Below are 24,789 nucleotides of genomic sequence, written 5' to 3'. Positions count from 1 at the left end.
GAAAACCCTCAAAACAAAAGCAAGAATTTTATTTGTTCACAGTCGAAAAAAAATGTCACACCAGTGAATGAAAACAGCAGTCTAAGTTGACCGCTATTTTCAGGCACAGAATCAGATCTATATCATATAATTCAACTTTTATAAGTTGACCACTAAAGTAGTGCACCGCAAATGGTCAACTTATACGGGTTTCACTGTAACATATTTTTTAGCCCATCACTTGAAAATTAATACACTTTCTTCATAAATTAGCTTAAGTTTATGTAGAATTTTTCATTTTACTTTACTCTCATTTTTTCTACCATTTTCAAATTGACCGTTCTTTCAATTTATCATTAGATGATTTTTATAAAACTTTCAATGACGTTAGGTTCCACTGTTGGAAGTAGATCAGTTTGTTCTTAAGGTATTTTAATTATTTTTCTAAAATCATTTTTATTTTTTTCTGTATCTGATATGTCATAGAAGGAAGGATTAGATTCCTGAAAATTTTTGAGTTCTGAATTTTGATTGTGCTGAATAGCTGAATCAATTTTGGGGGTTTCTGAAAAACATCTGTTATAGTGAATTTGTGCGTGATCCATCTTTTTTGGATATGCGACTTCAATTTTGGTAAACATCCAGGTGAGCTCCTCCACTGTAACATTCAAAAAACGCCTTCTTTGCCATTAAGAGTTATCTAAAACTGAGTTTCTAGAACTGCAATTTTGAAAAATTTATGGGGAGAGCCCTTGAACCTTCCCTCTTCTTATATAACAGAATCAAAGACAATCTGCAATTACCTTTTTGGAGTTTCAATTTTGAAAAATTGCAGCGGGAATGCCACCGAACTTCTCCTTCCACTAACAATACCAAAGATCTATCAAAATTGCATTTCTTAATCAACAGCATTTAAGTGGAACATTTAAGTGGAGCGCCCCTCTCCCTTCCCCCACTCTCATCAAAATCATTAAAGATCAACTTAAATTTGGTTTTCAGGCTGCAATCTCGAAAAAAATTTCTGGGGAGTGCTTCCCAAAACTCCTTTTCCTAACATCATGAAGGGCAGCTACAAATGTGATTTTAGAGCTTCAATTTCCAAAAAATGCCTGTCCCCTAACCATAGATGACCTGAAATCGCAATTTTAAGACTTTAATCACGAAAACTTTCAGAGGGACACCTCCCGAATCTCTTATCTACCTAACATTACCACAGATAGTTTAAAACTGCGTTTTTAGAACTACTATTTTAAAAATATTTCGGGGGAGAGTCCCCGAACCCCCCACTCTCCTTTACATAACAGAAGAGTATCTACAAATACTTTTTTATATTTCAATTTCGAAAAAAAAAATACCGGGAAGGGACAATTGAATCATTCCAGTTGATGCCACCAAACCTTCCCAATTAATGTCTAAAACTGTGTTTTTATAACTACAATTTCAAAATTAAAAAAAACCTGGACCCCCCTATCTGACTGAATATTATACTTCCGACAAGGTTCAACTTGCTTACATCCAGTAATGACTTTATCCCAAACCAGAAAGGTGAATCTACTCTCTGTATTTTTTTTATTTACGATTAAAAAAAAAATCTCTAAACTTTTTTACTCAAGGGCCATATTTTAAGTTTTTTGAGGTGAGACATTTCAACAATCTAACGATATTTCGGTTCATATGGCAGTAGTTGGCGTTACCCCCCCCCCCTCCCCGTGTTAGGTTGCCTGGGAATTAGAAACTCGACCTTATTCGAACCTTATTCGAAAGTGAGAAAATTTTTGGGAGGATTTTGCACTATTGAGCTTGGGGGGGGGGGGGGATGGGCACCCCTGCTCCTACCCCCCCCAACATCCTTTGACCCCACACTTTTTTGGTGCAACAGAAACTTTTCCTGTGTAGGGCTTCAAACATTAAATCAAAAATAGTTTTCTGGCAAAGAAAATTTAAGAAAACAGCCTTTGTGCCATGACCCTTTTTTTTAGCTAATTACTAAGCAAAGAAACTACTATGTTTAGAAACAAAGTTAGGAGAATAGTAATAGAAGAAGAAAAAACTTTTTAAACCAAATTTCAAGTAATGATACAAAACATAAAATAAAATTTTGATTTTGTAGGAATGGTAAATATTTATACAAAGAGGAAACTGATTTAATATCTTCCTCAATGCGAATGTTGAAAAAATAATTGAATGATTGCATAAATCTAATAAAGATATAGTTTTTCAAATTCATCTAAAAGCTAAAATCATTTTCAAAACCGTGTCTTCTTGGCACTACTAATTAGTGCACACTTTCCTGCAACTACGTGCAAGCAGTAGAGACATAAAGTGATGAGGGTGCTTCTATCTGCAAGGAAAAATGAGCATTAGTGAGATTTCACTACCCCTACTGGCTCTGTATCTTGAAAACTAGAGCTAATCTGAACTTTTTATGGTGATTTTTGTGTTTAGCGAGGCAAAATACTTCATATAGTTATTTTTGAGCCAGATGCATTTTTGATGTTGGGAATTGCAATCATTTTGAAGAAGAATTTACTTATCTAATGAAAAGCTAATTCAATATAAAACAAGGCAATCTCTCTTATAAAAAAAAGGGATCTAATTGAAGCATTATACTGCTTGGGAAATCTCCTATCGGTGAAGTGCAGCACAGAGCGCTAAACCATTTTTTCGCAATACTTTGGAGAATGACTTTTGAAGCTAAACGCAAAACAAGAAGGAGACTTTTTCCATTTCTTTTTACAGTTTCTTATACATTTTAATCAATTTCTTTCATTTATAGAAGCAGGTGTGATTCTTCTTTTTCTCAGTGAAAAAAAAAAAAAAAAAATATGTGACCAATAAATAATTCTTTGACTTTTCCAGACTGAAGTTATATATCCTTATTTTTTCTTAATCTTCAATAAACTTTTTACTTCATTTCACTTTTTTATGCCTTTTTAATTATAACTTCCATGATCGAAGTTTTGCGACTGCACTTGGTTGCATGAACTCAACGCTAACTAATCAACCAAACTTCTTAAAATAAAACATTTAACTGGATTACATATACTCCTTTTTAGCTTTTCCTTAGTCTTAAAATTTGGTGATCTGTCAATTAAAATGTTGCTATCAATTTCTTAAGATGTAGCAGCAGTCGTTAAGCAATATATGCTACAATAGAACAGAGGAATGATTGAAACTCTGTAAAAAGAATTTTGTCAGACATTTGAAAGGAAGTTTGGTCATTTGAAGGTTGCAATACTAAAAGTCAAACAAGCAAATATTGAGAGAAGATACTAAAAGGTTGCTGATTATTTCTTTGGGGAAAATCTCAGGATGTGAAATACTTATATTGCTCCAGATATGTTAAACACCTAAATCAGTCTTGTAAATCCTACTAACTGCATGTAACATACCTGTATACTCAATTTTCAAGATTTTTTGTAGCATTTGCGTATTTGTAAGACTACTTCTTATAATTACCAAAAAACCATTGTTCTTTGCCATTAATAGTTACAGACCTACATTACTGATAAAGCTACCATATTTCCTTATTATAAGAACGGATATTACCAAGAGGTTAAGGTCTAAAAAAAATCACTGCACAGGTCCATCATTTCGGAGGTCTTTTATCCCCTTCTCCCTCCTGGCATTGAAAAATCAATATTTTTACACATAAGTCGGCGTGGTTTTTGTTGTTTTCAGGAAAAAAAACATTAAATATACACCCCCCCCCCTACTCAAAACATTTGAAATGACGGGGATGTTCCTGCATTTAAGAAAGTCTCAAATCTTCTAAGCTTCTGCCTACTTTTTCCAGAGAACAATAGAACTGGTTGACTTCCGGTATCTATTGTCATCTATATTTAATACTTCTCAGAAAAAATAAATTTTCTTCCATTCTTCATAAACTATTTCATTAGTAAGCAAGGTTAAAAATAAAGGTAAATTTTGTACACAACTTTGGCTTGAATTAACGAGGATGAAACCAGAAAAATAGTTTGAAACAGGAATGGCAAAAGATGAGTGCGCAAGTCCTCAATAGAAGATAAAATAGAGGAAGGGTTTGAAAATAATCATCAACACAAAAACATTAATGTCCAAACTGCAGACAAAAAAGGGTGAATGTTGCAAAAGCGGAAGCAATTGGATTTTTAGAAGTAAAAAATAGGGATGGGTGCATAAAACCGTTATAATAAATAAAATACGTAAATTTTACACCTATTGCAAAAAAGTTGGCAGGTATGGATTTTGACATGAGCAGAGTAAGGACTTGGAGCTAATGAGAAAACTTTCCATTATACACTATGTACAGCAATTTAGACCAATATACTTCCATGCAAAGCAGAAACACGAGATATCAAGAGCTCTGACAGTATATAAACATATTATTTAACAGAAACTTTGAATTGAATTTAGCAGAGCAAATTTAGATATTTTTTTTCCCCATGGCAAAAATACCCATGCCTTAAATTTGAGTTAAGTGATGAATTTCTAGAAATTTGAACCTTTTTTCCAAATTTTGATGATAGCCATTGTGGAAAAGGTGTCATTGGTAGAGCAAAGTGCACATAAAAACAGAATTTTTTTGGTCAATTTCTTGATCTGCTCCAACTGTGTTAAAGTTTCGAAAAAATGCGTATTTTTTATGTTTTAAGCAAAATTAGCAAAAAAAAAAGTTTTTTTTAATTTTAATTTTGATGATGAGTTGCGCAAAAAAAAAGAGGTGTGTGGTATAATTCATCTTTTGCCGCAAATGCATAAAAGTTATGGCAAATTTCTGTTTTTTCAACATTTTTAATAAATTTTGTTGAAACCTTAAATTTTTTTTACCGTATTTATCTGAAATAATTACACAGTTTGTATTACATGATGCATTTTTGGATTTTTGATACATTATAAATTAACTGCTTATCGCTTATAAATTTTAAAATTTGAAATGTGTTATTAAGAAACTTTGTGCAGCCCTGTTTCTTACACTGGCTGATCTTTCAAAATAAGAACAAAGTTACAATTTCTTAACTACCGTATATACTCGCGTATAAGTCGAGAAATTTTGTCCAAAAAATGAGATCAAAGGAAGGGGAGTCGACTTATACGCGGGTCAAATTTTCCGAAATTTTTTTTCCGATCAACGAGAGCCGGGAAGCTACGAGAAATGCCGATGTGCGGTTACAGGTAGTTGCTGATAAGTTGATCGTGTGAAAAAGTAAACTTATTCAAAAATAATAACTAAAAAAACCTAAATAATACACATAAATAAAGATAATTTTATTCTTCTTTATTAAGGATCAAATCAGCATTTAACAAATATCGTGAAACGTATGAAAATATTTATCGTCAACAGTCACGCCATTCAGACTCAGAGTGCGTTCGACGCGCACGACCGGGAGCGACCGGTTAGTGAATCACGTGACAGCTAATGATCACGTGCTCAAATCAACCAATCAACTGCTTAGAATGGTAACCGCTGCGGTAACCGGTTGATCATAGAACGCCGCGGTTAGTAACTGGTTACTTACCGGTTTACCGGTGAGGTTCGTCGAACGCAACCTCTGATATCATTGACGATTTTGCAGCCGCCGATGTATACAATGGTTGCGTTCGACGAGCTCAGCCGAGAGCGACCGGTTAATTCATCACGTGACAGCTAATGATCACGTGCTCCAATCAACCAATCAACTGCTCAGAATGGTAACCACTGTGGTAACCGGTTGATCATAGAACGCTTCGGTTAGTAACCAGTTACTTACCGGTAGACCGGTGAGTTTCGTCGAACGCAACCGATGACGACGGAAGCGGACTTTACTGAACTTCTTTTTTGCGTCCGACTCGGAATCCGAGTTTGAAGGCTTTTAGAAATGTTTTCCTATTTAATTCCTATTTTATTTGTAAATAAATGTGTTCATTATTTTGAAATTTCTTTGAAAATAATTTGCGATGTTTTTGGAAAGTATGGGGATCGACTTATACGCGGGTTTTAGATTTTTTCTGGATTTTTTCTCTGAAAAAGGGGGGGTCGACTTATACGCGAGATCGACCTATACGCGAGTATATACGGTAATAGCAGTCAGGTGCACCAGCAGCCCTATAAGAACAGGGAAAAAAGTGCCACTGCGGGTGTTGCAAAAAAAGAAATACGAGGGTTGCTTTCTTTCCAACCTCTGATCATACAGTATAAAGGCCAGGCATGCAGCAGGAAGTTGGTGTGCATAGTAGGCGACTGGGGCAGCGCTTCCAAACTGATGGGGAACTCAAAGATACTGTCACAACTCAGTTCCAATCATTGGGGGCAACACTTATGAACAGGTTATTGCAAAGATTATTTACATATATGACAAATGCCTTCATCCTCAAGGTGATTATATAGAGAAATAACCTGCATTGTACATTACTTTTGTTAGTAAAATGTTTTTTGTTTATTTACCCATCTTTTCTTTACAGCCTATCGGAGGTTGAAAAAAAAAAACCTAGTAGAAATAAAAAAAGAACTGCAAAATTTGGTGGGCATTTTTTATACCAATGAGCTCCCAATCTGACACCTGATAAATAGGATAAACTACTGAATTTAAGGACTTTCTGGTCAAATCAAAGCGAAGTGGTAGGAAGCAAACTTATGCTACCATTCTAGGCTACTCCTCTCATGTTACACAGGCAAAAGAAAGAGATTATACTTAAATGAGCATAGATCATAATTACGTACTACGTTGAGCAACTGTTTTAATTCGATTGAGCCCTCCAGGGTTTCAAGACAGCAAACCAGGGCATGTTACTTAGTGTTGGTTGCCCAAAGAACTTCTTGCTTGCACTTTAGCACCTCAAAATAAAAAAAAAGTCATATCTCACACTGTTTGTAATAAGAGATTTTCCTGTACGATTCACGTATGAAACCACCAGGGCAAGCAAAGGGATCTAGGAAAATAAATAATATGGCCATCCTGAGATTTCTCGAAAGTGCAACCACACCAATGACAACAGATGAAAAAAAGATATCAAAACATTGTTATGAAAATTATCTGCAAAAATATGCCACAATTCAAAGAAAAAAAAAAAGGATGAACAAATTCAAGATTTTAAGGTAACAAAAGTCAAGCATTACGGAATACTACAATCTATACGATTGGGTTCTCAATCTTGAGTCATGGAAACTTTTGTCAGATTATTTTGTCCATACCCAGATCTATAAATTTTGGGCCCCCGCAACAAAATCTGTAGGGCTTCTTCCCAGAGGTCATCAGCGCATATTTGCAATGTTAACAAGTCTTAGTGCTTTTTTTTTTCAATTTCTCAGGCTGTTGGGCCCTATAAGAACGTGCCCCCCTCCCCTGCGGGTGCACAGATCTGGGCCTGATTTTGTCAGTGTCTGAAACGATTTTAGAATCTATAGTCGGCTCTTTACCAGGTCATTTACACCAGTTGGAAATAGAAATACTATTCAAATAGTAACAGAAGCTACAAATGACCATGAAGGGAGAGCAGCTTTCATTATAGCAAAGCTGTAATAGAAGTAAAAGTACTAAAATGAAGAAATTCAACTCAAAAAAAGCTTTTATTGCCTAAAAAAGTAAAGATGAAACACTCTGCTGGAAGGGCAGGCAAAAATTATTTTGGTGACACCCAACCTTAGTTTTGAACTCAAAGCAAACAGAGCTGCACAAATTTCTAAGTTTACTTCAAATTAAAAAACATTATAAGCAATAATTATTTAGTTTATGAAACACCAACCCTCTAAAAATACATCCATATGTGACAAACTATATAATTATTTCAGACAAATATAGTGATTACAGCATTTTAACAAAATTTATTTAGAAGTTACAAAAAATAGGAGATTGTGGAAACTTCTACACATTTCTGAAAAAAGAAGTTGTACCCCACAATTTAAATTTTTAAGGGGAATTTAGGGCCTAGTGGCACTTTTTCCACACAACCCACTGTCAAAAATGCAAATATACTATTTTTTTTACTAATTTTGCCAGAAGTATATTTAAAAAAGAAAAAAAACAGCATTTGGCCAAAATTTCTATGTGCACTTTGCTCTCTTAATGGCACTTCTTCCACGCTACCCATCTTCGAAATGAGAAAAATAAGTATTTTTCAGAACACCCTAATGTTAGGTGTCGAAATAATTGAAAATAACAAAATAAAAATAAAACAACAGTTTTCAAACAGACAATTAAAGAGATGTTCATTCTCTTGTCTTTAATATGAAACTTTCGCAGTAAAACTAAAATGACATTCCTCATTGTTATTATGTTATTTTGAATATAGTGTACTAACGATCCATATTTTATTGTTCGGTGCTGGACCAATTTTTAAACAATTATGAGAGAAAATAAACAGTATAGCACAAATGCATATAACATATTATTTGCTTATTATGCTACTCAGAATGTTACAGATTCAAAGTATTTTAGAAAAACAAAGTTTCATTGAAATTTTACTTACAGGTTTATGTAAACGGCCACTAGGATACATTGTTTGCCAATCTAACAAATCTTCAACCAAGTGATCAGTGCTAATAACACCATATTTAATGAGCTAAAATGCGATTAAAAAAGGATTTACAATGATGCAAGAATTTAAAGAAATGGAAAGTTGCATACAACTAGTAAAACTAAAGCAAGGTATATTTTAAAAAATTAATATAAAATATCACATCTATAAACAGTAAGATAAATGGGAGTTTTCTCAATTTGTTTACTTTTGTGTAGTAATGCTATATCTTTTAACTAAACATTTATTTTCAATATTTAATGACATATTTTATTTGAAATGCTCACACGGAGTATTCGAAATGTGTGTCAGCAACATTTTGTGCTTAAATTTAACTTAAATAAAATGTGGATGAAATGTTGTTTCTGTCCCCTGTCCTCAACACATATTTGTCAACAAATTTATTATAATATGAAAAGGTCATAAAAAATAAATACTTATGTATTATGATATAGTATAATTGTCTACTAGAGTGTGGTGCCATAGCAATATTCTTCAAATTATTTATGAAGTTCGAAAAATACATCATTTTGTATGTGTCCCCAGGTTCTGTGTTAATACAACAGTATCCGTCCACACTGTCTTCAAACACTTTGTGTAAAATGTTAACAATGAGTTTTTTTTTTCAATTCATTAATTAGTTTTGAAAGCAAATATTTGAACTACTACTTTGTTTCATTGCTTATGAAATTAATTTGCAACATCTAACTTAACTACTTGCCCTATTCCTGCCAGATTGGTGCTTTTTATTGACCTCCAAGCAGTTTCAGAAATTTTTCATACCCAAAACTGTAAGTTTGTTCACAGAAGGGGGGGGGGGCATTTTTTAGCATGAATCTCCCGTCCCTAAAATAGTTTTCTGTATCCGCCCCAGGATAGATGCACAATATGAGTCTTTATTTTCATATTTGGATTTTGTTTGATTTTTATTTTAAAAAATGCTCTTGTAAAGCAAATCAGAGTTATAGGTTAATGAGGGCTGACCTGCATTTATTGAGAAGCTGATTTAATTTGTAAACATTATGCATCGAGTGCAACGATAGTTGATATTTTATCCGCTAAATAAAAATACCTAAAATTTATACTTAAATATAAAAGAAAGAAATAAGTTGCAATTTCTTGTAATATAACAAATTTCGGTCAGTAGGTTGCAGTTATTTGGCAGAAAGTGGTATCCAGGTATGCATTGTGATTGACTCATCAAAACTATTATCCTTATTTTTTTTACAACAGTAAATAGTTTCTAGAATAGCATTTAAAATTACATTTTCTAAGGCCTTTAGATGTTATAAGACAATGTAAAAAAACACAGATCTTTTATCACATATTTCATGGACTTTCAAGGGGAAAACTACTTATATTGCCTAAGATAATAGGCACTATAAATAGTTCCCCCCTGTACTATAAATAGTTTAATTGAGTTTATCTTATGCACTATATATTTATGGTGCATAAACAGAACTTTCCTGAAAACAAAACTATGTGTCATATAAATACACCAACTTCCTCCCATTTTTACACCATAGACAATTTAAATGAAATAAACAAGATATATTCTGAAATTTGAAGGTGATATGTACTATATTAGATTATTATGACATGAAACACAAAAAAAGAATTTTAAAGCTTTCTTACAGTTAATTGTCATTTCTGTCCCCAAATCCAAAATTTGAATTCAAATTAACGAATATTATTTTTATTTAAAAATATTACTTGTGTATTTTTAAAATTTTGTACTACTTAAGAGAATATAAAAAAATAAGTGATGCATTGATGTTTGTTATTTAAAAAAGTAAAGATTTTTGTGAAAACAGAAATATTCCTTCAAAATTCTAGACATATTCTATTTCTTTTTTTTTGTTGATGTTAAAATTTTTATGAAATGATTTTTTAATGATATATTTTGCTTTCTTTTTCATTACTATTTAATTAAATAAAAGGTTCGAAACATCTTTCTGAGTTTCTGTATTCTTGTGTATTCTGTGGTTCTTGTAGTATTTAGGTAAGTGAACAGTAATTACATTCTTCCTTGCAATTTAAATTTCAAAAACTCATTATTTTTTTTCATTGGTGATCATTGATTTGTGTCCTTAAATGTTTTGTCTTAATGCAAAAATTAACAACTATCAATTAGTTTTGAGATGAATTTTTTCAACTTGTCACCAGCAAAAGTTAACGTGTTGAGAAAATCACCCATATACACATAACAGTCAGAAGTTATATATTATGGGGGGGGGGGGGGAGCACTCATATATGATCTAATATCAACCAGGATCAGGACAAGGGGATATACTGTGTCTTTAGTAGAAATTTTTAGTAAGGGTTTGTCCACCATTAGTTAGGTACAATACTTTTCAAGATAATCTCCCAATAATATAACGTTTAAAATTAAACTGATATTTTAAGTATAAATGTAATGGAGTTTCATGAATTATTAAGTAAAGTTTGGCACCCTGAAATGCAAAAGAAAAAAGAAAACGTATCATAAACCTTGTGGGTTTAAACCAAAAAAAAAGGTGCTTCGTTGGATAAATTGAACCCATTTATTTTCATTACTGCTCAAAAGAACTTTAGTTCTTTATTTCGCTTTCTTCTGACGGGAGCAAAAAATATATATTTTTTTTTTTAATGTTATTTTTTAACAAAATCAAATAGTAATCTTTGCTCAATAACTAAACCATATATTGTCTTTTAACTAATTTAACAAACCGGTATTAAAAAATATCAGTTGCAATTTAAAAAAAAGACTTATTTTTGAAATAAAGTTTTCAAACTGGTAATATACTTTTAACAAGTAATGCAACTATTTTCCAGTAATTTTAACAACAGTTAGCACGAAAAAGACACACACTAATATACAGCTGGAAGACCCAGTTTTCTAGGAAGGATGGTTTATTTTATTTCCAAAGAATTAATGCAACTAAAGATCTCAGAACTGATTATACTTCTCCAAAAATTTTTGTAGAATGTGCAGAGGAATTAGCAGATGTTACCTAAAATACATTCAACTCTGTTAATAACTCATAAGCAGTGCCAGAGAAATGAGAGTTGGCTAGTTTTATGCCGCTTTTCAAGAAAGCTAAGGCTGATAATTAAGGGCGTGTACGTCTGAATTTAGTGGTTATAAAATTTATGAAAGATGAAAATCAAGAAAATAAATTTCTTTAGGACTACTGCTTTGTAGCGGCCATGGGCCGATTCAGGGGAGGGGCCATGGGGGCCTTGCCCCCCCCCTGAGAAAAATTCAAGAATAGTTAAAATCCCCTTTTTTTGAGAAAAAATGCAAAACATTTCCCTTATAATGCATACAAAGTCTAACAATAAGGAAAACAGTTAGAGACGGGGGGGGGGGGGGGGATGGCCACATTAAGAAAGTGTCAAAAATAGTTAAAAACTTTTTTTTGAGTTGAATATAAAAAAATTATTTTTATTCTTGGAAGTCTAACATGAATATACACTCTATAACAAAAAAATCAATGCACCAAGAAGGAGTGATCTGATTGAGACGAAAATTAGCGGATAGGAAGACAATGCACAGAATAGTAAAGGATTATATTCTCAGAACAACTGAATAATTTATGTCAGGGTTACAGTAATAAGTTCAATAAGGTATTGACCCGCCTCTAGCCTGGATACAAGGTGAAGCACGGCTTGACAAACACCGATAAAGTTCCCGGAGGGTGTCCTGCGGTATTTCCCGCCAAATTTGCTCCAATTGTCGGAGGAGGTTATCAACATTCCTTGCCAGATGCAATCGCCAACCCATCATATCCCAGACATGCTCGATAGGAGAGAGATCTAGTGATCTAACAGGCCACCGAAGAGTTTGACAAGTTTGCAGACATTTCATAGCAACACGTGCCGTATGTTATCAGGCATTGTCCTGCTAAAAACCAGCCGAGGGTACAGCAAAAGGAACAGCAGCAAAACAGGTCTTAGGATGTTGTTGACGTACCACTATGCAGTAAGTGTACCTCTAATTGTTACCAAAGAGGTCCAGTTATCAAAGGAAATAGCACCCCAGACCATAATGCCTTGTTGAGGGCTAGTGTGGCATGCAAAAGTGAAACTAGGATCCCCCCTCTGCTCTGGGTGTCTAAAAACACCTCTTCGATGATCATAATGACACAGTTGGATGCGGGATACGTCCCCAGTCGGCACCATTCCAATCAGATCGAGTTATGCACCACTGTAATCTGGCTTGGCAGTGTGTAGGCGTTAGTGGCAGGTGGCGTAACGGTCGGTGAGAGCATAGATTTTGCTGTCCCAATCGTCTGTAAATGGTCATGATGGACACTGGTGTTTGGGTTGAACACCTGATGGTTCATAGAGATGAAGAAAGCGCTGTGACAGCTGATCGGACAATCACTCTGTCATCACGATCTGTTGTGACCCGAGGTCAACTGCTTCCATCCTGATGCTGAACTCTGCTATTTTTCAGCCATCCTTGCCAGCATCTTCAAATCGCCACATCGCTTCGAATCATATGATGAGAGATTCTCCGATTTGACAAACCGGTCTCTTTCAATCCAATGATACAACCTTGTTTAATCAGTTTAGAAGAGGTTGTATTATTGGATACAACCTCTTTGACAGTTACTTGAAATGAGCATGAACCACGCCGTGAAGCATTTTTAAGTTGATGAAAGGTAATCTGAATTGCAATCAAACCGAAAGTTTTAACAACTGTTGAAGAACTGCTATTTATATTTATATATTACAACTGCTTATTATAGTTGTTGTCCAACTGGAATGAACTTTATCAGGTTGAATAATGGACTTGGCTGTGTTTATGCGGATTTCAAGGTAAGACAATTTTGTTATAGGCAGGTACTGTCCCATGGATGGCTAATTATTGGAACTTGTTCTCCTAATTAGTCGAGGCGAAACGCCCTGCTTTTAGTTTTAGGTTTGAGCTCTAGTTTATTGTTTTTAGTTTAGCAAGTGGTGCTTTTGCCAATTGTTACTCTATATTGCAGGTACTAGAGCTTAAACATTCTCTTTTAGTTCATAGTTAAAAATTTTGGTCTTTTGACCATATTTAATGAATCCTCCACGGCTGATGAGCTCTGGATTCACACTTTATCTTTTCCTATCTTATCTTTTCCTACTTAATAGCCGTTTGCATTTTTCTTTTTTATCATCATTAATTATTTATAAATTGTTTAATATTTGAAAATCTGTTTGCTTAATTTTATATATATATATATATATATATATTAGGGTGGTCCTTATTTTTGAAGTTGGAGATATTTTACGCGACGCCCCCTCAATTTGTTCCATTGCACAAATAAATGATACTTGCAAAATTTAAAGTCAATCCATGAATATTAACACGTGCCCCTAGGGCCCACTTTTTTGAGTTTCGAAGAAAAAATTCCGGATTTTTTCATTTTTATGTAAAAATATTCTAACGTTTTATATTTAAAGTAATTTGAACCTCAATAGGTGCTGCTACTTCCAGATCGACTATTCTCTCACTTTCATTCTGTAAAATTTAACATGTTACAGAGAATAAAATGTACACCAAAGGCCTTGGGTCAAGCGTACCGATCTTCTGCGCTTGTTCCGACCAAGCGGCAGGGGAACGTTTCTTCCCATCAAGATGGACACAAGGGATTCTATAGTCCATTAATGAATGACCTAGGCCATTAATGAGCGATCTTTGACAACAACAAATTGCCTCCTCCAGGCTTTGGGGGTGTTTGATTTACAAAATTCCCTGTGTAATAGGTGTGTCTAATAGAGTCGCAAGGTTCCAATGCTATAAATATAAGTAATTGCAATTATATTTTAATTTGCTGTTCTTTTGTTATAAACATACCTAAATGCTTATGCAATTTTTAATTTTTAAAATATAAATTTTGAAAAATCCTCGATTACTGCTAACATAAAAATATACTGTATTTTCCATAGCTATAATATAAATTTAAAAAGAATATCCAGATCGGAACAATGTAGAAATCTATACTTTTAATTAATTTTCTTCTATTTCAGTACATAGTCCTTTATTATCATCAAATTCTTGCGATTCACAAAATTTAGAACCGAAATGGATATATATCTGTCCTAACCTGCTGAACTTTTGTTTTCTACAGCTGGTCTACCACAATACAAAAAAGCTTGGCAACTATTGATATCTGCTCGCCTTTCATCACTCTTAGACAAATGCCATATTAGGGATGAAGATGTTGTTCATTTATTTACAGCCTATGTAGATGCAGTAAATTTAAATCCAAATGACCTAGTGATCAATCGTACATTCTTTAAGAGAGCAAAAGAAAATCTTCGAGAGGTAAAATTAAATTTCATGAATTAAAATTTAGATTTTGTAGTTATTCACTGGGATACAAAGCTGCATCCAGATGTAACTGGAAAAAGAACGCCGACAGGATTACTGTGATAACTTCAGGTCCTAATATTGAACAGCTACTCGGAACTCCTTAGATATTTCTTCAGTTGTATATGATATCTTAGATGATAGCTCTTTATTGCTAACTGTTCTATAGCTGTAGTGTTTGATACAACCACTTGCCATACCAACCGTATAAATTGTGCATGCAATCTTTTAGAGCAAAAACTCAACGGTGATATATTACATTTGGATTGCCAAAGTTCAGTTTTAGAGCATTAGTAAATCATTTTGCAAACAATAGGGACCTTTATGATGTTTTTCCTGTTGTAACCAACATTTAAAACTGTTATATATTTTTAAGTGAACCACAAAATATGTGTTTTGAGTTGTGTTACTTTTTTTGTGCATGAGCGATATATTAAACATTGTTTTCTGTAACCTGCCAACTATTCAGGAGCATGTCCTAGAAGGTGTTATGCAAAATGCTTTTAGTTTTTAAATATGACTGGTAAAAGAGCTAAAAAGTCTTGCACAACATGTTTCTGTTTATTTCAAATCTTAAGAAAAATGAATTTGGGTTAAACAAGGTTGGCAAAAAACCCGGGTTTTTTTTAAAAAAGCCCATGGACCCAGGGTTTTTTTTTAAAGTAAAATCCAAAAAACCCAACTAAAGCTGGGTTTTTTAAATGAAATGTGGGTTTTTTTGTCTTTTTTTGGGAAAAATGTGGAGTACTTGTAGCATATTGCAGGGTAAGTATATGGACAAAGCACAAAAATTGTCTTGGGGTAAAAAAAGCTAGAAAATTCAGCGTTTTCTGAAGTAAAATATAAAAGACCACAAAACCCAAGAATGGTGAAGTTTCAGATTTTTTAGTTTCCATGATTACCAACAGTTAAGGCAAAGTTACTTCTCGAGTGATAAAATCTATTGTTCATTTTTAATTACTCCTTTTTTTTTTACATTTTACTTTCTTGTATTTCATTTTGTTATGCAAAACCTTAGTAGAACCTTAAGTAGTTTAAATTAATTTTTACTGAATTCTAGCTTAATCACAACATTTCTCCGATTTGACAAACCGGTCTCTTTCAATCCAATGATACAACCTTGTTTAATCAGTTTAGAAGAGGTTGTATCATTGGATACAACCTCTTTGACAGTTACTTGAAATGAGCATGAACCACGCCGTGAGGCATTTTTAAGTTGATGAAAGGTAATCTGAATTGCAATCAAACCGAAAGTTTTAACAACTGTTGAAGAACTGCTATTTATATTTATATATTACAACTGCTTATTATAGTTGTTGTCCAACTGGAATGAACTTTATCAGGTTGAATAATGGACTTGGCTGTGTTTATGCGGATTTCAAGGTAAGACAATTTTGTTATAGGCAGGTACTGTCCCATGGATGGCTAATTATTGGAACTTGTTCTCCTAATTAGTCGAGGCGAAACGCCCTGCTTTTAGTTTTAGGTTTGAGCTCTAGTTTATTGTTTTTAGTTTAGCAAGTGGTGCTTTTGCCAATTGTTACTCTATATTGCAGGTACTAGAGCTTAAACATTCTCTTTTAGTTCATAGTTAAAAATTTTGGTCTTTTGACCATATTTAATGAATCCTCCACGGCTGATGAGCTCTGGATTCACACTTTATCTTTTCCTATCTTATCTTTTCCTACTTAATAGCCGTTTGCATTTTTCTTTTTTATCATCATTAATTATTTATAATTTGTTTAATATTTGAAAATCTGTTTGCTTAATTTTATATATATATATATATATATATATATTAGGGTGGTCCTTATTTTTGAAGTTGGAGATATTTTACGCGACGCCCCCTCAATTTGTTCCATTGCACAAATAAATGATACTTGCAAAATTTAAAGTCAATCCATGAATATTAACACGTGCCCCTAGGGCCCCCTTTTTTGAGTTTCGAAGAAAAAATTCCGGATTTTTTCATTTTTATGTAAAAATATTCTAACGTTTTATATTTAAAGTAATTTGAACCTCAATAGGTGCTGCTACTTCCAGATCGACTATTCTCTCACTTTCATTCTGTAAAATTTAACATGTTACAGAGAATAAAATGTACACCAAAGGCCTTGGGTCAAGCGTACCGATCTTCTGTGCTTGTTCCGACCAAGCGGCAGGGGAACGTTTCTTCCCATCAAGATGGACACAAGGGATTCTATAGTCCATTAATGAATGACCTAGGCCATTAATGAGCGATCTTTGACAACAACAAATTGCCTCCTCCAGGCTTTGGGGGTGTTTGATTTACAAAATTCCCTGTGTAATAGGTGTGTCTAATAGAGTCGCAAGGTTCCAATGCTATAAATATAAGTAATTGCAATTATATTTTAATTTGCTGTTCTTTTGTTATAAACATACCTAAATGCTTATGCAATGTTTAATTTTTAAAATATAAATTTTTAAAAATCCTCGATTACTGCTAACATAAAAATATACTGTATTTTCCATAGCTATAATATAAATTTAAAAAGAATATCCAGATCGGAACAATGTAGAAATCTATACTTTAAATTAATTTTCTTCTATTTCAGTACATAGTCCTTTATTATCATCAAATTCTTGCGATTCACAAAATTTAGAACCGAAATGGATATATATCTGTCCTAACCTGCTGAACTTTTGTTTTCTACAGCTGGTCTACCACAATACAAAAAAGCTTGGCAACTATTGATATCTGCTCGCCTTTCATCACTCTTAGACAAATGCCATATTAGGGATGAAGATGTTGTTCATTTATTTACAGCCTATGTAGATGCAGTAAATTTAAATCCAAATGACCTAGTGATCAATCGTACATTCTTTAAGAGAGCAAAAGAAAATCTTCGAGAGGTAAAATTAAATTTCATGAATTAAAATTTAGATTTTGTAGTTATTCACTGGGATACAAAGCTGCATCCAGATGTAACTGGAAAAAGAACGCCGACAGGATTACTGTGATAACTTCAGGTCCTAATATTGAACAGCTACTCGGAACTCCTTAGATATTTCTTCAGTTGTATATGATATCTTAGATGATAGCTCTTTATTGCTAACTGTTCTATAGCTGTAGTGTTTGATACAACCACTTGCCATACCAACCGTATAAATTGTGCATGCAATCTTTTAGAGCAAAAACTCAACGGTGATATATTACATTTGGATTGCCAAAGTTCAGTTTTAGAGCATTAGTAAATCATTTTGCAAACAATAGGGACCTTTATGATGTTTTTCCTGTTGTAACCAACATTTAAAACTGTTATATATTTTTAAGTGAACCACAAAATATGTGTTTTGAGTTGTGTTACTTTTTTTGTGCATGAGCGATATATTAAACATTGTTTTCTGTAACCTGCCAACTATTCAGGAGCATGTCCTAGAAGGTGTTATGCAAAATGCTTTTAGTTTTTAAATATGACTGGTAAAAGAGCTAAAAAGTCTTGCACAACATGTTTCTGTTTATTTCAAATCTTAAGAAAAATGAATTTGGGTTAAACAAGGTTGGCAAAAAACCCGGGTTTTTTTTAAAAAAGCCCATGGACCCAGGGTTTTTTTTTAAAGTAAAATCCAAAAAACCCAACTAAAGCTGGGTTTTTTAAATGAAATGTGGGTTTTTTTTGTCTTTTTTTGGGAAAAATGTGGAGTACTTGTAGCATATTGCAGGGTAAGTATATGGACAAAGCACAAAAATTGTCTTGGGGTAAAAAAAGCTAGAAAATTCAGCGTTTTCTGAAGTAAAATATAAAAGACCACAAAACCCAAGAATGGTGAAGTTTCAGATTTTTTAGTTTCCATGATTACCAACAGTTAAGGCAAAGTTACTTCTCGAGTGATAAAATCTATTGTTCATTTTTAATTACTCCTTTTTTTTTTACATTTTACTTTCTTGTATTTCATTTTGTTATGCAAAACCTTAGTAGAACCTTAAGTAGTTTAAATTAATTTTTACTGAATTCTAGCTTAATCACAACATTTCTCCGATTTGACAAACCGGTCTCTTTCAATCCAATGATACAACCTTGTTTAATCAGTTTAGAAGAGGTTGTATCATTGGATACAACCTCTTTGACAGTTACTTGAAATGAGCATGAACCACGCCGTGAGGCATTTTTAAGTTGATGAAAGGTAATCTGAATTGCAATCAAACCGAAAGTTTTAACAACTGTTGAAGAACTGCTATTTATATTTATATATTACAACTGCTTATTATAGTTGTTGTCCAACTGGAATGAACTTTATCAGGTTGAATAATGGACTTGGCTGTGTTTATGCGGATTTCAAGGTAAGACAATTTTGTTATAGGCAGGTACTGTCCCATGGATGGCTAATTATTGGAACTTGTTCTCCTAATTAGTCGAGGCGAAACGCCCTGCTTTTAGTTTTAGGTTTGAGCTCTAGTTTATTGTTTTTAGTTTAGCAAGTGGTGCTTTTGCCAATTGTTACTCTATATTGCAGGTACTAGAGCTTAAACATTCTCTTTTAGTTCATAGTTAAAAATTTTGGTCTTTTGACCATATTTAATGAATCCTCCACGGCTGATGAGCTCTGGATTCACACTTTATCTTTTCCTATCTTATCTTTTCCTACTTAATAGCCGTTTGCATTTTTCTTTTTTATCATCATTAATTATTTATAATTTGTTTAATATTTGAAAATCTGTTTGCTTAATTTTATATATATATATATATATATATATATATTAGGGTGGTCCTTATTTTTGAAGTTGGAGATATTTTACGCGACGCCCCCTCAATTTGTTCCATTGCACAAATAAATGATACTTGCAAAATTTAAAGTCAATCCATGAATATTAACACGTGCCCCTAGGGCCCCCTTTTTTGAGTTTCGAAGAAAAAATTCCGGATTTTTTCATTTTTATGTAAAAATATTCTAACGTTTTATATTTAAAGTAATTTGAACCTCAATAGGTGCTGCTACTTCCAGATCGACTATTCTCTCACTTTCATTCTGTAAAATTTAACATGTTACAGAGAATAAAATGTACACCAAAGGCCTTGGGTCAAGCGTACCGATCTTCTGCGCTTGTTCCGACCAAGCGGCAGGGGAACGTTTCTTCCCATCAAGATGGACACAAGGGATTCTATAGTCCATTAATGAATGACCTAGGCCATTAATGAGCGATCTTTGACAACAACAAATTGCCTCCTCCAGGCTTTGGGGGTGTTTGATTTACAAAATTCCCTGTGTAATAGGTGTGTCTAATAGAGTCGCAAGGTTCCAATGCTATAAATATAAGTAATTGCAATTATATTTTAATTTGCTGTTCTTTTGTTATAAACATACCTAAATGCTTATGCAATTTTTAATTTTTAAAATATAAATTTTGAAAAATCCTCGATTACTGCTAACATAAAAATATACTGTATTTTCCATAGCTATAATATAAATTTAAAAAGAATATCCAGATCGGAACAATGTAGAAATCTATACTTTAAATTAATTTTCTTCTATTTCAGTACATAGTCCTTTATTATCATCAAATTCTTGCGATTCACAAAATTTAGAACCGAAATGGATATATATCTGTCCTAACCTGCTGAACTTTTGTTTTCTACAGCTGGTCTACCACAATACAAAAAAGCTTGGCAACTATTGATATCTGCTCGCCTTTCATCACTCTTAGACAAATGCCATATTAGGGATGAAGATGTTGTTCATTTATTTACAGCCTATGTAGATGCAGTAAATTTAAATCCAAATGACCTAGTGATCAATCGTACATTCTTTAAGAGAGCAAAAGAAAATCTTCGAGAGGTAAAATTAAATTTCATGAATTAAAATTTAGATTTTGTAGTTATTCACTGGGATACAAAGCTGCATCCAGATGTAACTGGAAAAAGAACGCCGACAGGATTACTGTGATAACTTCAGGTCCTAATATTGAACAGCTACTCGGAACTCCTTAGATATTTCTTCAGTTGTATATGATATCTTAGATGATAGCTCTTTATTGCTAACTGTTCTATAGCTGTAGTGTTTGATACAACCACTTGCCATACCAACCGTATAAATTGTGCATGCAATCTTTTAGAGCAAAAACTCAACGGTGATATATTACATTTGGATTGCCATCATCATGCACTTGAAATCGTACTGCAGAGTGTGTCCTTAAAGAAGTTGTTTCTTAGTTCTAGATCAGATATTCAATTACTTAAGCGCTTCAAAATTTTGTGGAAAGATCTCCATCATTCAGAACTTACAACATTTCAATCAAGTACACATACCACTTAAATTCTAAAAGACGAAGTGGATGACATATTATTGTTCGTAAAAACAGGGTGGCGACAGGAACTGTGAAAAAAAGTTCCCTGACTTTTCCCTGATTTCCCTGGTTAAGTTCACCAAATTTCCCTGATTTACTTTACCAATGATAATGGTTTTCTTTCTTTGCTCTACTTGAAATTCATTGTATATTTGTATAAAATGCAGTATTTTTAACGTTTTAAGTTGTGTAAAGTTGTTGAACTAAAGATATATTTTCAAAAGATGTTACTTTTTTAATAAAATGGTTAAAAAAATGTATCAAGTCAATTTTTTGGGGGGGGGGGGGGGGGGGGGGGGGGGGACCTACAAAACAGTATATTTAATTTTTCTAAAATGGAAAGATTATAGAAAATTTAAAAAAAAAATTACTTCACTTCCAGAAACCACTTAGCATAAGAATTTTAAGAAACTATTAAAATTCCTCTTAAAAACATATGTGTATTTAAGAACTAAAAAGTAATTAAAACTATTTTGAACTAAGTTTTCAAACAGTATAATAATTGTTGTAAGAATCACAAGTAATAGTGAAACAATAGAAGTAATGTAGTTATTCTTATATAAGTAATTGATATATTTATGCAAAACAGATGAAACCATTTGACATCCATTCATAGGGAGCTTTTCTCTAATCAAGAACATAGGTTTTAATGAATGAATACAGCATTTTAACAAAAAAAAAAAAAAAAATATTGACTTAAGTACACAAGTTAACTCTATTTAAAATTATTTCAGTATGTAACGAAAAAAAATCTTAGATTGCTTTTGTAACAAACAACTTTGAAATGCAAGAAAAAAAAGCAATTAGTTAATTTCAAAACATATAAAAGAATACAACTTGGTTATAAAATTAAAGAATCACTTAAGTCTGAAGAAAAGAAAACCTTTATATTCTGCGGTGACAACAAATAGTATGATGGCAAAAAACAAAGTTTTTTTAATTCAAAGTTCAATTTTAACAATTAAATTGAAAATGCAAAGTAGTGATAACTTTTAAGCTTTTATAGTATTAATTGAAAAACCAAAGATTTCTTCTTGAGATCGTGATTACAGTACGCTAATTACTTCAAGACAATGGAATAAAGGCAAAGAAGCTAATGCATTAATGAAGGCTTCCTCTTTGCATGTATGGTTGTTTATTTTACGTAGCATTGAAAGCGTAAAAGGAAATTTCAAGCTAGGGAAAATAAACGTAACAGACACAGAACCAATCTTAGGAAGTTCATCCTGTGGTTAATAAGTAAGATTCAATACTTTGACGTTGAGGAAAAAAGATGCACAAATAATGCGGCAGTGTATAATCACACGTCATTAATTTTACTTTTTTTTTTTGAACAGATAATTGGTGGAAAATGCGTAGGGAATTAGAGTACTTAATTTTGTAAAGCAAAAAAAAAAAAATTTTTTTTCTTCATAAAATAATTTTTCCCTGATTTTTTGTTATTTTTTCAAAATTCCCTGATATTTCCCTGACTTTTCCCTGATTAATAAAGTTCCCTGACTTTTCCCTGATCTCCCTGATCTGTCGCCACCCTGAAAAAGATGAATTGAGAAAGATTACAGAGAATTCTCATAACTTGTAATAATATTTCCTGGTGAATTTCCTCCTACAGGGATATGTTTTCGGCAACCTGGAGCTTATCCCTGAGTCACATGGGTGGCAAAAAGAATTTTTGTTTGAAAATTTTTATATTTAGGAATCAATTTAAATTGATCTTACATGAAAAGAAAGCCCTTCAATGCTGTTTTGCAAGCTCTTTTACAATTCAATGCTGTATGAAGATATATTTTTTCACAGCAACTCAATCGAGGCTCCTTGTATGTCTGAAAAACTAGCAACATACAAAATGACGACAAACATGCAGCAGAAGCAGTGATTGGAAAATTCATAAATCATTTATGGTATTTAGGGGATAAACTAGTTGCTTTGTCCGTATTGGATGAAGGAATTAACGTTGAAGGTAGGAAAAGACTAGTCCAAAAAATGCTTGTGATAAGGAAGACGTGACTGATGACTGTTTAACAAATTTCAGATAGCAGTAGATGATTTAGAATACTTTCTTAGTAAAGATCTTCCTCTTTACAGAATCAATTACAAGTCAATAAAATTGTTTGATAAGTTGCGAATACTAAAAGATTTTTTCCTATTTGATCCTGATTCACGGCAAAATGTTTAAGCTATTTAAAGAGAAGAGAGATTGTTAAAATACTGAAAATTGTGAATGATACAACTGAAAGAGGAGCACAATTAATCGAAGAATTTCAGAACTAATTTACCAAATATGATTCACAAAGCAATTTATTTTACAGACCATCCAAGACTATTGGAAAAAAATGCACGCTATCGAGATACATTGAGAAAAGTGTACGATTAAAGTAAAGTTTCTAAACCATTATTTCATTCTTATTCAAAGTAAAATCTTTAGATGATATAAAGTAATTAAAAGGTTAATTTTAGTACTACCTCACTGTAAAAATATTTTGCAAACCTAGGAGAAATGATGTACTGGGTCTTAAGTAAAAACTCAGAAGATTTGTGGGAAAATTATTGAAAGTGTTAAAGTTTAACGGCCTAGGGGCACGTGTTATTATTGACCGATCGAGTTCAAATTTTGCACACGTTACTTTTTATTATTGGGTCACAAAACTAGGGGGCGTCACTTGTTGGATTCCGAAATTTTTTTTCCCATATAAATAAGGACCACCCTAATATATATATATATGAGATGCAGAATATGCCTTAACACTTGAACTAGGTTTGGAGGAAATTTTTGCAACCGATATAGATAAATAAATAGTAATAATAAATTAAGCGACATTTCGTCACATTTTGATGTCATGCAGGGACATATTACTAGGTTATAAAAGACTAGGACCTTAAAACATTTATGTTTGCTTTTTTTTGTAACCAGTTAAGCTTTTTACTTTTTGTAGAATGGCTTTTCATATCTGAAATTTGGCTATCAATATTGATTAGGCATATCCAACACATTTAATGTGAATATCATATCAGATTGCTAAGTTGTTTCACGCAATAATTCTTTAAATATGCGATCAAAACGCACTTTTTGGGCAAAAATTTATTGTTTTGTATATGGTTGGTTATATATATACATAGTGGAATACACACAAGAAAGTATTTTAGTTGAATATAAGTTTTTGAAATAAATATCCAAAATGGGTATTTATCTGGGTATATACCCTAGGAATTTACCCCTAAAAGTAAATACCCAGGTATTTTACATCACTATCCTTATATCACGAAACGATTCTATTAAACTGCATTTTTAGATCTACAATTGCAAAACAAATCTGCCGGAGAACCCCTGAACATCCCTTTTCTTAACATTATTGAAGATAATGTTTGCGTTAATGGGCGGGGGGGTGGGGGGGGGGCACATGAGCCCTTAATATTACGAAAGACAGTTAAAATACATTTCTAAGATTACAAATCAGAAAAATTTCCTTAGATGGGCCCTCAAATCTCTCCCCCCTCTAACATCATCAAAGATTGTCTAAAACTGCATTCTTAGAGCTACAATTTTGAAAAATAGACAGGGGAGTGCAACCGAACCTCTCCCCCCCCCCACACATTACCAAAGATTGTCTATAATGCGTTTTTAACACTAGAGATTTGAAAGTTTTCGAGAGGAGAAACCCCTGGGCTCCCTTTACTTCAGAGTTAATACAGGGGT

General features: G+C 32.9%; 1 protein-coding gene across 3 annotated transcripts in view; it reads right to left on the bottom strand.

The window, feature by feature from the left end:
• LOC129231461 (phosphatidate cytidylyltransferase, mitochondrial-like) overlaps positions 1-24,789 on the bottom strand; it is a 128,834-nt gene that overhangs the window by 94,436 nt on the left and 9,609 nt on the right. For all 3 annotated transcript variants that reach the window (XM_054865783.1, XM_054865786.1, XM_054865785.1), the window contains exon 3: positions 8,404-8,496. In XM_054865783.1, the coding sequence (XP_054721758.1) occupies positions 8,404-8,496 (93 nt within the window). The remainder of the gene's footprint in view (positions 1-8,403; positions 8,497-24,789) is intronic.

Source organism: Uloborus diversus, chromosome 10 (assembly GCF_026930045.1).
Source record: "Uloborus diversus isolate 005 chromosome 10, Udiv.v.3.1, whole genome shotgun sequence".
NCBI lineage: Eukaryota > Metazoa > Arthropoda > Arachnida > Araneae > Uloboridae > Uloborus > Uloborus diversus.
The sequence above is the reverse complement of the archived record's forward strand: the minus strand, read 5'-3'. Positions and strand labels throughout refer to the sequence as shown.